The sequence below is a fragment of the Hylobates moloch genome, unplaced genomic scaffold (assembly GCF_009828535.3).
Source record: "Hylobates moloch isolate HMO894 unplaced genomic scaffold, HMol_V3 SCAFFOLD_23, whole genome shotgun sequence".
Classification (NCBI taxonomy): Eukaryota; Metazoa; Chordata; class Mammalia; order Primates; family Hylobatidae; genus Hylobates; species Hylobates moloch.
In genome coordinates, this window is record NW_026652298.1 from 27,258,731 (window position 1) to 27,271,185 (window position 12,455).

The following is a 12,455-nucleotide window of genomic DNA, read 5'->3' on the forward strand; positions in this document are numbered from 1 at the left end:
GCCTCCTTGGTTCATGCCATTCTCCTGCCTCAGCCTCCCGAGTAGCTGGGACTACAGGCACCCGCCACCACGCCCGGCTAATTTTCTTGTATTTTTAGTAGAGACAGGGTTTCACCGTGTTAGCCAGGATGGTCTCGATCTCCTGACTTCATGATCCGCCCTCCTTGGCCTCCCAAAGTGCTGGGATTACAGGCATGAGCCACCGTGCCTGGCTGAAACTCTGTCTTTAAAAAAAAAAAATTTCAGGTATTTGAAGGAAATATCACTTAATGCAGATTTACCTTTGAAAATCATTTTGGTCCACGTTTTGGACTTTGATAAATGTGAAAATAAATTTAAATGTAAAAGACCAAGGTATCTGGACCTAGACTTGGGTGAGTGTCTGAGTTACGGGCATGTCCTGAGTTGCAGATGTCCAAGGCTGCTGCCCGTGAACGACACTTTACATTGTTGCCTTCCTATGTATACACACATCCTTCCTTCCCTTTGTCCCCAACACTTCTTTTGCTTCTCCCACCTCCCTTACCCTACAGGAAAGAAGGTGAGGATAACCAAGGAATTCTCTCTGAGTCAGCCTGCTCTTAGGAATGTCTGTACTGTGGTTTCTTACGGGACACCTCCTTTGTTTTCCTCGGTCTTAGACTTCTCAGGGGCCATATATTATGCCACTCCTCCTTTCTGCTAAGCCATGAGCCCACAAGCCTCCACTTTTTATTTTATTTTATTTTATTTATTTATTTATTGAGATGGAATCTCGCTCTGTGGCCCAGGCTGGAATGCAGTGGTGCAATCTCGGCTCACTGCAAGTTCTACCTCCTGGGTTCACGCCATTCTCCTTCCTCAGCCTCCTGAGTAGCTGCGACTACAGGCGCCTGCCACCATGCCCGGCTCAGTTTTTTGTGTTTATTTTTGTATTTTTAGTAGAGACGGGGTTTCACCTTGTTAGCCAGGATGGTCTCGATCTCCTGACCTCGTGATCCGCCCTCCTCGGCCTCCCAAAGTGCTGGGATTACAGGCATGAGCCGCCGCGCCCAGCAAGCCTCTCCACCTTTCTGTAGATTTCCATCTGATTACTTATACCTTTTTAATAGGTATAAGCAGTCAAGATGGTGCAAAAACCTGTTTCTTACACCCTTTTATGTCATGCTAATTTTACAACATTATCACTTTCTGTGGTTTTCTGGGTAACATTTTCAGCTCCACTATGGATTAATTTTGCTCTTCTGGGCCACCTACCTGATGACCATTTATAACTTTGTGGGAAAGTATGTTGCACATGACCAAGTTTCAGATGGATCTTGGAAATATAATTAGTTTCTAAACTGGGAGCTTCTTGTGTACTTTGACTTCTACTATAAATAACACTATAGTAGACTCTGCTTTACCTTGGCCACTTAACTTTGAGGATTAGTGGGACAGCATTTGACAGCCCGTGAATAAGTTAGTTAGCTAGTTATTGGACCCTGAGACCTGAATATAGAAACTGAGATGTAAAGCAGCTACTGTATTTGGTTTTGTCTGCTTCCCCATGATCTAACTCAAGTCAGGGACTGCAGGGCCATTTTCCCTCCTTTCAGCTGGTGAAATCTGTGCTTTCTGTCTTACACATGTTCTTTTTCTTCTAGACCCTTGGCTTCTGCGTTCGAAGAGTCCTGTAGGTAACCCCCAGCTGATCCAGTTCAGTAGAGAAGTGATTGACTTGCTGAAAAGCCAGCCATCTTGTGTCATACCCATCAGTCATTTCATCCCATCCTATCACCATCATTTTGCAAAGCAGTGCCGAGTGTCAGACTACGGATACTCCAAGCTGATTGAGTTATTAGAAGCAGTGCCTCATGTATTGCAGGTAAGGCTTGTCATGGGATTACTTGTTTACAGGCAGGAATGTTCCTCCATGGCTTTGGCTGCCTCCATCAAAGAAACAGTAATAGTTTAATTCCTGAGAAGTCAGTTCTGGGCAGAACATCCAGTAAAAGCTTTCTTCAGAGGGAAGAAATAACATACAAAGGCGGCTTCTCAATTTCTCAGAAAGCCGCTAGTTTCCAGTTTTAGAGGAACTCCTTGGAGGACTGAGGAGTATTTTCTCTCTAAGCTCTATAGACCTTCTTCATCCCAGCACAGCTTTCTCCGGAACTGTTCATGATTACAAGGAAGCTCCCGTGAATAGCCACATACTTGTATGTTGGTGCCTGTGTAAGAGTCAAGGGCTTAACCTTTCTTCTAAATGTAACTAGTTGGAGACTAGTTACTGGGCTAGAGTGTAGCACTGGATCTTATGAAGACTTTTACTAGTTAACTCACAGTGTTATAACAGCTTCCCACTCACTAAAAACGGCTTGAAAAACTTGCAGACCAATTTGTCTGGACAACCAATACAGTTTTCATTTCTGTACTCACGACTTTTCTTTTCAAAAGATTACACTTTTCATTTCTATACTCAACGACTGTTTGGGAGAAGGTGCGCCAGGCCAAAAACAATAAAAGTTTCAGAAGGTTGGACGTTTGTTCCTTTTGACCAGCTACATTTTGTTGATTCACGTGTGTTTAAAATTGCACACATTCTACATAAAGGGAGTCATTTAGAGGGTGAGCCAGCAGCAAGGAAGTCGCTGTCTGCTGAGGTCTTATGTGTATAAATAAACCATTTGCTTTGCAGATTCTTGGAATGGGCTCCAAACGTCTGCTGACCCTTACCCACAGGGCCCAGGTGAAGCGCTTTACTCAGGATTTACTAAAACTTCTCAAATCCCAGGCCAGCAAACAGGTCATTGTGCAAGAATTCTCACAGGCTTATCACTGGTGAGTTGATGAACAGAAATGAAAGCAAATATTTTAAGACATTTTATCTTCTGCCAAACTCTAAATAGTTATCTAGTATTTCTATTAAGCATTCTTTTGGAAAACTTGTATTTTTTTTTTTTTTTTTTTTTTTGAGACGGAGTCTCCCTCTGTTGCCCAGTGGCATGATCTTGGCTCACTGCAAGCTCCGCCTCCCGGGTTTATGCCGTTCTCTTGCCTCAGCCTCCCGAGTAGCTGGGACTACAGGCGCCTGCCACCACACCCGGCTTATTTTTTCTATTTTTTAGTAGAGATGGGGTTTCACCATGTTAGCCAGGATGGTCGCGATCTCCTGACCTCGTGATCCGCCCGCCTCAGCCTCCCAAAGTGCTGGCATTACAGGTGTGAGCCATGGCACCCAGCCGGAAAACTTGTAGATCTTTTACCGATGATACTACTCATTCCATATCCACTTCCATTGTTAAAACCTAGGTGTTTCTCAAAGGACTGGGATGTCACTGAATATGGTGTTTGTGAGTTGATTGACATCGTATCAGAGATTCCAGATACAACCATCTGCTTATCCCAACAAGATAATGAAATGGTGATTTGTATCCCCAAAAGAGGTATGTGACTTACATTTGCTGGAAGGATACTGTTTACCTCCTGTTATTTTAACATAGCGTGGCATGGAAGATGTGGTTTTCCCTCCCTGCCCGTGCTTCCTGAAGATTCCACAGAAAGCACAGTGTGAAAACTGCTGCTGTTTGGATTCTGTGTTCTTCAAAGTAGGTGAAGCTGTTCTCAAGAACAAAAGCAGGCTGGCTTTTTAGAATTGACTCTAAGGGGAAAAAGGGGCATCATCAGCACTTTGCTCAAATGCCTTCTGCAGCCTGGCTGTGGCTATATGAGCTTTAGTCATCCAGTTGAGAATCTGTCACCGTGCCTGTTGGCTTTGCTCTTCTGTTGAACTCTGAGCTACTTTATTTACTGTGCACACTTGAGAAGGGAAGACAACTCAAATGAATGTTTTTTTTGTTTTGCCTTTCAAATTTTAATAGTTGTGGTCAGAACTGTACAGGTCCAGTTACAGGTAGAAAGTATAGTATTTGAGGGATGCGAAACCCATGGATACCGAGGGCCAACTTTTCGTGTCTGCAGTTTCCGCGGGGCAGACCGCAAGACTTAAGTAGGTGCGGATTTTGGTATCCAAGCAGGGTCCTGGAACTGATCCCTTGAGAACACCAAGGGGTGACTGTATGGTCGTATCCTCCTTCTGTTATCTGGTTATTAAACTGTGCTCCTGCAGAACATTGATGTCCATGAAATCATAGAATTCCAGGGCCAGTTCTCACTTTAAAATTAACAGAAGCAATCTCTGCTTAGGCTTTTCCTCCTCTTTATTTTTGTTCAACTTTTGAAGCCTGATTCTCTTTTCTGCTAGCAAGTCTTAACTGAAGATCAGATGAATAAACAAAAAAAGTGGGGATATTCAGAAGTGTGATTTCATAGGAATAATTTCTAGAGTACTTGCTTAAGTACAGGGACTTGGGTGTGTGTCATGTTAATAGATATGGGGCAGGGGCTAGAAAATTGTTTCTAGCTTGTAAGATGACATTGTTTCTAGCTTATAAGATGAATATATATGCGTTTCATAATAATAGTATCATAACTTCCTGTTATTCTGCCCTGGAACATGTTTGAGAACCACTTGCAAGGAGGGAAGAGTATATGTGTTTGTTTTAGGTTGTGTGTGTTTGGAAGGCAAGGATGATATCGCTTATGAATTCCCAAAAGGATTTACTCTAGTGTGGATGTTGAACACAAATGGGTAGAAAAAAACTGTGATTTTATGTTTTTTGTTTTTTTTAAAAGAACGCACTCAGGATGAAATAGAAAGAACAAAACAGTTCTCCAAGGATGTCGTTGATTTGCTGCGTCACCAACCCCATTTCCGGATGCCCTTTAATAAATTTATCCCCTCTTACCATCACCACTTTGGCCGGCAGTGCAAACTGGCATACTATGGGTTTACCAAACTACTTGAACTTTTTGAAGCCATACCTGATACTTTACAAGTGAGTGAAGAAATTCTAATTTTATAAAGTATTTTTCTGAACAACATATAGGAAATATTTTTTCACATTCAAGACCTATTTTTCTGGGAAGTAGGGAGGTTACGAAAGAGGATGAAAATCTGAGCTATTCCAATCAGAGAAGTCATATTATTGACTCATTAGTATTTTTAGATAAATATGGCTTTTTCCTTCAATGAAGGATTATTCAAACTTGTTTTGGGGTAATTATTGAAAAAAAAGATTAAGTAGGTTGATTTCTTTTTTTTTTTTTTCTTTTTGAGACGGAATTTCTCTCTTGTCACCCAGGCTGGAGTGCAGTGGCACGATCTTGGCTCACTGCAACCTCCGCCTCCGGGTTCAAGCAATTCACTTGCCTCAGCCTCCCAAGTAGCTGGGGATTACAGGTGCCCGCCACCACACCCAGCTAATTTTTGTATTTTTAGTAGAGATGGGGTTTCACCATGTTGGCCAGGCTGGTCTTGAGCTCCTGACCTCAGTTGATCTGCTCGTCTCAGCCTCCCAAAGTGCTGGGATTACAGGCATGAGCCACCACACCTGGCTGATTTCTTACACTGAATATTTGTTCATTACTTTTACACTTTTCAAATCCTTCGTGTTGAAGGTAGGGCTAAGTACATGAGGTAACATCAGTGCTAAGCTGTTACGCTGTTGCTAAGTTAAACCAAATTTCCGTTGTCAATTTTATTAATTTTTTTTTTTTTTTTTTTTACTACTGAAGTGCTTTTTAAAAATTGTTTTATTGTGGCACAATACACATAACACAGAACTTACCTTCATAAATGTCTTTATATCCCCAGTCCAGTAGTGGTCAGCACATTCACATTGTTATGCAAACAGTCTTCTGAACTTTTTCATCTTACAGAACTGAAACTTTATACCCATTCAGTAACGCTGACTTGTTTTATCATTACTAGTTGCATACTTTTTTTGCTATTCTGTAAACGACTGTGATTTGTTTATTCTCCCTTTCCTCCCCCTGTGTGTTTTCGAAGGTATTGGAATGTGGAGAAGAAAAGATCCTTACTCTGACAGAGGTGGAGCGGTTCAAAGCTCTAGCTGCCCAGTTTGTTAAACTCCTTCGGTCCCAGAAAGACAACTGCCTTATGATGACAGATCTCCTTACAGAATATGCTAAAACTTTTGGTTATACATTTCGTCTCCAAGACTATGATGTCAGTTCCATTTCGGCTTTAACTCAGAAACTCTGCCATGTCGTGAAGGTAAATGGTTTTTGTATTTTTTTTTTTTCCCTCATGGGGTAAAACTCACAGTGACCTAATTCGGATTAGGACATTTGCGTATGCTGTAGCGTTTCTTTATTTACACCTTGAACTACTTAACTGTCATAGCCTTACGACTCATTTTGTGTCATTATTGCTTATTAGGTAATAGAAGCCTTGGTTTGGAAGTTGAGAGTTTTGGTCTTCCTCTTATGTGTTTCTGAATGGCCTTGCCAAAGCTACGCCTTTGTGAACTGATGAGGTCACTCTTCACCCTAGGGTTCGGTCATCAGGTGCAGCTGCCTCAGCGCTGCCGGCCTGAGCTCGACTCCTTCCAGTGTGTTTTGCCTGTGACGTTTTTGGGAGCCCGTAATCACACAGTGTCCTCTCCCTCCACATTCTCACCCACTTAGGAGTAGGCTTAGGAGCAAGCGCGGGTGCAGAGTGGCCTTTGTCGCTGGCAGAGCTGTAGTAGGGAGGGCAGCTCGTCCTGTTTCCTGTCCTGGACTGCACTGACCCTTCCTGTCGTAGGCAGAGCAGCTGCCAGTTTTCAGCCTCCTCCCCCACAGGACCAGGAGAAGTCACTGCCAGAAGGAAGGAATGGAAAGAGAAGCAGGAAGGACGGCACCCTCAGTTACAGGCCCATTACTAGCTGCACACATTTCTGTGTCATTTAATTCCATAAACAGCCAGAATGGGTTCAGTCTCCCTTTCCTCCCCACTGTGGGGTTCTTTTGGAGATGGAGTCTTGCTCTGTGGCCCAGGCTAGAGTGCAGTGGTGCGATCTTGGCTCACTGCAACCTCTGCCTCCCAGGTTCAAGCGATTCTTCTTCCTCAGCCTCCCGAGTAGCTGGGATTACAGGCGCCCGCCACTACGCCCAGCTAGTTTTTGTATTTTTAGCCAACAGGGTTTCACCGTGTTGGCCAGGCTGATCTCGAACTCCTTGCCTCAGGTAATCCGCCCACCTCAGCCTCCCAGAGTGCTGGGATTACAGTTACAGGCATGAGCCACTGCACCCAGCCCCCACTGTGTTTTTTAATGTATTGGACTGCAGCTAAGAAGAAGTTCTTACCTTGGCAGAGGTAGGACAGCTCAGAGCTCTCCTTAGGTACTGGTTGGTTAGAGGAGGAGGTGAGAGAGCAGGAAGCACGCCAGGACAGCCGAACATCCCTGAGCCAAGGCAGCGGAATGGCCAGCAGCATCGCAGGAGGGCAGGTCAGAGAGGGACTGCCTGACTTCCAGGCTTAGCTCAGTGGGGAGAGTCGGTGCTGCTGGCCAGGTCAGTGGCAGTGTCGGTTGTGTAGACAGAAGCCACCTTGGAGTGTGGTGAGGAGTGAGGAGAGGTGAGAAAATGGCCCAGGTCATCTGGACAGCATCCTGGTTTGTCTGCTTGTGAAGACGGAGGGCTGGGGCAGCAGCTAGAGGCTGTGGGGCTGAGGGAACAAGGGAGGATTTGGGCTGTTGGTTTTCCTACCTGGAAAAACTTGAGCATGTCTGAAAGCCATTGATGCGGATCCGTCTAGAGAGAGAAGATGAACATAAAAGGGCGAGAAGGACTAAGACAGGAGGGCCTTGAGGTATGGGAGACTGGGAAACTGGCACACAGAGGAACGAGGAAGTATACAGGACAATAGGCTGGGGGCAGGCATGGGCAGGTCTGATGTTTGTCATCAGGAATAGAAGGGAGTCCTCTTCCAAGAGTGGTTTTCCACTAGAGAGAGGGACTGAGCTCTGCTTAGAGAGAGAGAGGAGAGGCAGGGCTCAGGACTTAGGAGCGGGGAGAAGGTCCACAGTTGTCATGGTGAGTGGAGAGTGGCTTGATCTGGATGTCACGTGGGGTGCAGGGGTATCGAGAGCTCACTGCAGGTTGGCACCGTAGACTCTGGGAGAGCAGCAGTTGGGGTGTGGCTGTGCAGTTATCGGCTCAGGGAAAGCAGGTGGTTGGATTCAAGGTGGGAGTTTACCTGTGGGCGTCAGGAAAAGGCATGGGATGAGCGAATTTAAATATTGACAAGAATGTCAGTGCCAGCATGACAAAAGAGGAGAGTGAAGTAAGGGAGGGGGCTGGCGAATTGGGAGCAGATAGGAGGCAGTGATGCTGCTGAGGTTTGAGAAGGGGAGGAGTTGAGCAGGTAGAGTCTCTTTCTGCACTCCCACCCCAACAGCAACTCCAGACTTGCTTTTACAAGTGGGATGCTCAGGAGGTTTGAATGATTTATATTGGATGGGGTAATGACAGGTTTGCACTGTGACCCTGGAGACGGGTGTCTGCAGTGAAACTGAACACAAGAGGATGTCGTTGGAGATGACAGACGCAAGGCATTGAAAGGCTATAAGGCTGTGGTGTGGGACAGGTCCCTGGGTGTTCAGTTGCCCGGGATGATGAAAGGGGTGGACTCAGGTGGATAGGAAGACCTCACGCCTTGACCTAAGGCTTTGCTGGGTGAGTGTGATGGGTGGACAGCTGGAGTGTGAGCAGCAAGAATGGGGAGAGCTGAGAGAGGCTCCGTGGTGCCTCCCTGGCTGCCCACTGGGTCTCCTGGGAGCTTCTCCAACCCTACCTCTCAGATTCTTGTAGAATTAGTCAAAGCACACTCTGAGCATTGGTGTTTTTAAAAGCTCCCCAGGTGATTCTAATGCATAGCCAGTATTGAGAATCAAGGGATGGATCCAAGTCGCACCAGAGGAGCAGGCTCTGATTTGGTTTCTTTCCTAAGCAGCTGTAGTGATGATGGGGGTCTGGGTAGCTAAGATGACTGGGATCCCCTGGACTCGTATTGGTTGGTTGATTAAACCCGCTTCTGAGGAGGAAATCTATACAGTCCCATAACCATGATAAGTGGGGTGCGAGCCTGCCAGCCTCCCTCCTGCCTTGGCTCTGGGCACGTGTCAGAACCAGATAAAGATGCCCTGGTCTTGGGATGGCTCCTCAGGTGCCACCCACCTCTCTCTGCCTCTCAGAATCCACGGTCCAAAGAGTGCCAACTTGTGATGACTTAGCCCTGCCGAGACCTTTGGCCCTGGCAGGAAAACCAGATAAAGGGGGCAAACAAGCTGTCAGGATGAGCATTGGTCTGTGAGAGCAGTGCCAGAGCCGCACGTATACCAAAGCTCTGCCTGTTTTGGTGCCAGGAAAGGCTCAGGCCACAGCCTCACCGCACCCCCCCACCCAAAGCCTGCTGGCTCAGTCACCAGATGCGTGGTTCTTCACATGGTGTTTGGTCCCCAAGTGACAATCTGTCTTTTTTGTAAGGTTTCCCTCTCAGTGCATTTAACCGCTTAAACCCTTTATCTCCTTGAGAATCTGAAATAATTGAGGAGTGGACAGGTACTAGTCAGATGAAAATACCAGCTTCGTGGTTAGTAATAGCAGACTAGAAACATGCAGCTTGCCTTGTAGTCAGAGTAGGCCCTCTCTCACCTCCGCAGCCCGCCCTGGGGACGCATATGGGCAAATCAGGTCTGCACAGAAGCCATGCGAGTGTTGCTTAGAGTCTGGCCTCCCCATCCCTACCCACCTTCGAGCACAGCAACCCACACTTCACAAGCTTGGACCACTGGCCATCAGCTGGCCAGTCTGTCTCCTTTTTATAGTGGGGTTTGGAAAGAATGAATGAAAAATAAAGAGAATGATGCAATTTCCTCCCCCAGTATTACCTTGATGAGAGTTTTCAGTTATGGACCAGCAGGGGGAGAACAGTTTCTGCTTCCGTGTTGGTCTGGTGTCCCAAAGAAGCTAAAAACAAACCCACTTGCTTTATTTCAGTGTAAGAGAAAAAAATTAGAGATTTTTCATCTCTTGATCTCATTAACCAAAATGAAGTGAGCTGAGTTGGGTATAACCTAGGGTGTCTCTATTGAGCTCTGAAAAGTGTGAATTCTTGTTTTCCCCAGGTTGCCGATGTAGAATCTGGCAGACAGATTCAGCTGATCAACCGAAAGTCTCTGCGATCTCTCACTGCCCAGTTGCTGGTATTGTTGATGTCTTGGGAAGGAACCACCCATCTTTCTGTTGAGGAGCTCAAGAGACATTACGAAAGTACCCACAACACTCCCCTTAACCCCTGTGAATATGGATTCATGACCTTGACTGAACTGCTGAAGAGCCTGCCATACTTGGTTGAGGTAGGCACATTAATGGCTCTTTAGAACTATCATTGAAAACTGTCGACTGGGCATTTCCGGATTACGTGCTGGTCTAGATTAGAGTGTGTAGAGCTGGAAGGGACCCGAGAGACCATTTCATGGATGAACACGCCGAGACCTCGGGCAGTGAAGCAGCCCTGCCTAAATGGGTGGCAAAAGCCAGTGAAAGCCTGGTCTCCTCATCCTGGCACTGGGGTGTGTTTGTCCCATTCCAGGATGGATTTTGCTACTGTTTATCTTTCTAAATGAGATGGTTTATGTGGTGGCTTGAAGAGAGAGATGAGTAAGGCAAGGGCAGAAAGGAAGGTTGGCCAGCCAGTCCCCCAGGCAGCCTTTCAAGAATGACGCTCCAGGATTGGGAGAATCTTAAGAGAATACTGCATGCAATTCTTGGGCAACAGATATAAAAACCTAGAGTAAATAAATGAAATCCTGGAAAAAATAACTTACCACAAGTCACTCAAGATGTTAAAAATTAGACCAATTACCATACAAGAAACTATAAAAGATCACTGAAATATACCAGGGAAAAAGGCATCAGGACCAAGTGAGGTAACAATTGAATTTTAACCAACCCTAAAAGAACAGATAAATCTACCTTTTAAAAAACCATTCTGGGGCTGGGCAAGGTGGTACACGTCTATAATCCCAGCTACTAAGGAGGCTGAGGCTAGAGAATCACTTGAGCCCAGGAGTTTGAGGCCAGCATGGGCAACATAGCAAGAACCCATCCCCAAGAAAAAAAAATACTGTTCTAGGCTGCTGCAAAAGAAAAAAGGAAAGCTTACCACTTACTTTTACGAAGCCAAAATAAATTTAATACCAAAAACATAAGATAGTCCCTTAAAATGATCCTAAATAAGATACTAACAAATGAGCTCCAGCAATTTAAAAGAAGAATGATATGCCATTATCATCTAACTGTGGGACAGATCATTAAATAATGAAAGGATATACATCCAACATTTTCTAAACTCTGTTAATATCTATCCTAAGAACACCAGTTCTGGACAGGTGTTAATGCATGTTTCAGGACAAAGGACTTTCCCTGTCCAGCTAAGATTGGGAATATCCTTTCTCTTGGCGATTCCAGAGCATGTTAAACACTCTGAAAAGGTTTGTGGTAAAGAAATCTGCTTCCTTACCCTGCATATACAAGCGTTTTGTGTTTGTTTCTTGTTGCTTTTGATGTGTTTTTAAAGAATGCTAGTGTGATCCTCTATCACAGTGTTTCTTGGAAAACTGGTTTGGGAGTTGCAGTTTAATGGCCTCAGTGTCCACTGTGTGTACAGTGATTTGCCAACACGGTTTGCCTCCCCCGATTTCTTCCCTACTCACACACTGTCTCTTCAGACCGCTGCAGCCTTCAACTTGCAAATAGAACTGAAGTTTGCTGGAGGCTATAGCCTTCTCTTGGAGGAAATCCTTGAATAAATCCCTCTTCCTTTTCTTTCTCCCCTTCCTTCTTTCCTCTCTCTCTCTCCCTCCTTTCCTTCCTTTCTCCTTCCTCTTCCTCCTTTCTTCTTCTTCGTCTTTTTTGTCATCTTCATCTTCTTCATCTTTGTCTAATTTCGTCGTCTTCATATTTATTGTCGTCTTCATCTTCTTGTCTTCGTCTTCTTGTTCTTTGTCTTCATCTTTGTCGTCTTCTTCATCTTCGTCTTTTTTGTCTTCATTGTCTTTGTCTTCATCTTCTTTGTTGTTGTCTTCTTCGTCTTCGTCGTCTCCTTCTTCTTCATCATCTTTGTCTCCTTCATCTTCTCATCTTCATTGCCTTCTTCTTCTTGTCTTCATCTTCAACTCTGGGCCTTTTCCCTCAGTGGGAGGCCCTCACTTTCCAGGGGGCAGGGCCAGTCACTGACATTTCTAATGCTGCTTTTTCGTTTTAACTAGGTTTTCGCTAATGATAAGATGGAAGAATGTGTGAAGCTCACAAGTCTGTATTTGTTCGCGAAGAACGTGCGGTCTTTACTTCATACTTACCACTACCAGCAGATTTTCCTTCATGAGTTTTCCATGGCCTATACCAAGTATGTCGGAGAAACTCTGCAGCCCAAGACCTACGGCCACAGCAGCGTGGAGGAGCTCTTGGGAGCAATTCCACAGGTGGGCATTTTTCTCAGCTTCCGGGAGAGCATCTTCTGAACAGCCGCAGGCTAACTGTCCCGAACAGAAAAATAAAATGCTGCCAGAATAATGGAACGGCAGGCA

General features: G+C 45.3%; 1 protein-coding gene across 7 annotated transcripts in view; it reads left to right on the forward strand.

The window, feature by feature from the left end:
* MARF1 (meiosis regulator and mRNA stability factor 1) overlaps positions 1-12,455 on the forward strand; it is a 54,709-nt gene that overhangs the window by 34,496 nt on the left and 7,758 nt on the right. For all 7 annotated transcript variants that reach the window (XM_032145230.2, XM_032145231.2, XM_032145229.2 and 4 more), the window contains 7 exons: positions 1,626-1,846; positions 2,657-2,799; positions 3,271-3,404; positions 4,654-4,856; positions 5,870-6,097; positions 9,993-10,223; positions 12,138-12,350. In XM_032145230.2, coding sequence (XP_032001121.1) covers positions 1,626-1,846; positions 2,657-2,799; positions 3,271-3,404; positions 4,654-4,856; positions 5,870-6,097; positions 9,993-10,223; positions 12,138-12,350 — 1,373 coding nt within the window. The remainder of the gene's footprint in view (positions 1-1,625; positions 1,847-2,656; positions 2,800-3,270; positions 3,405-4,653; positions 4,857-5,869; positions 6,098-9,992; positions 10,224-12,137; positions 12,351-12,455) is intronic.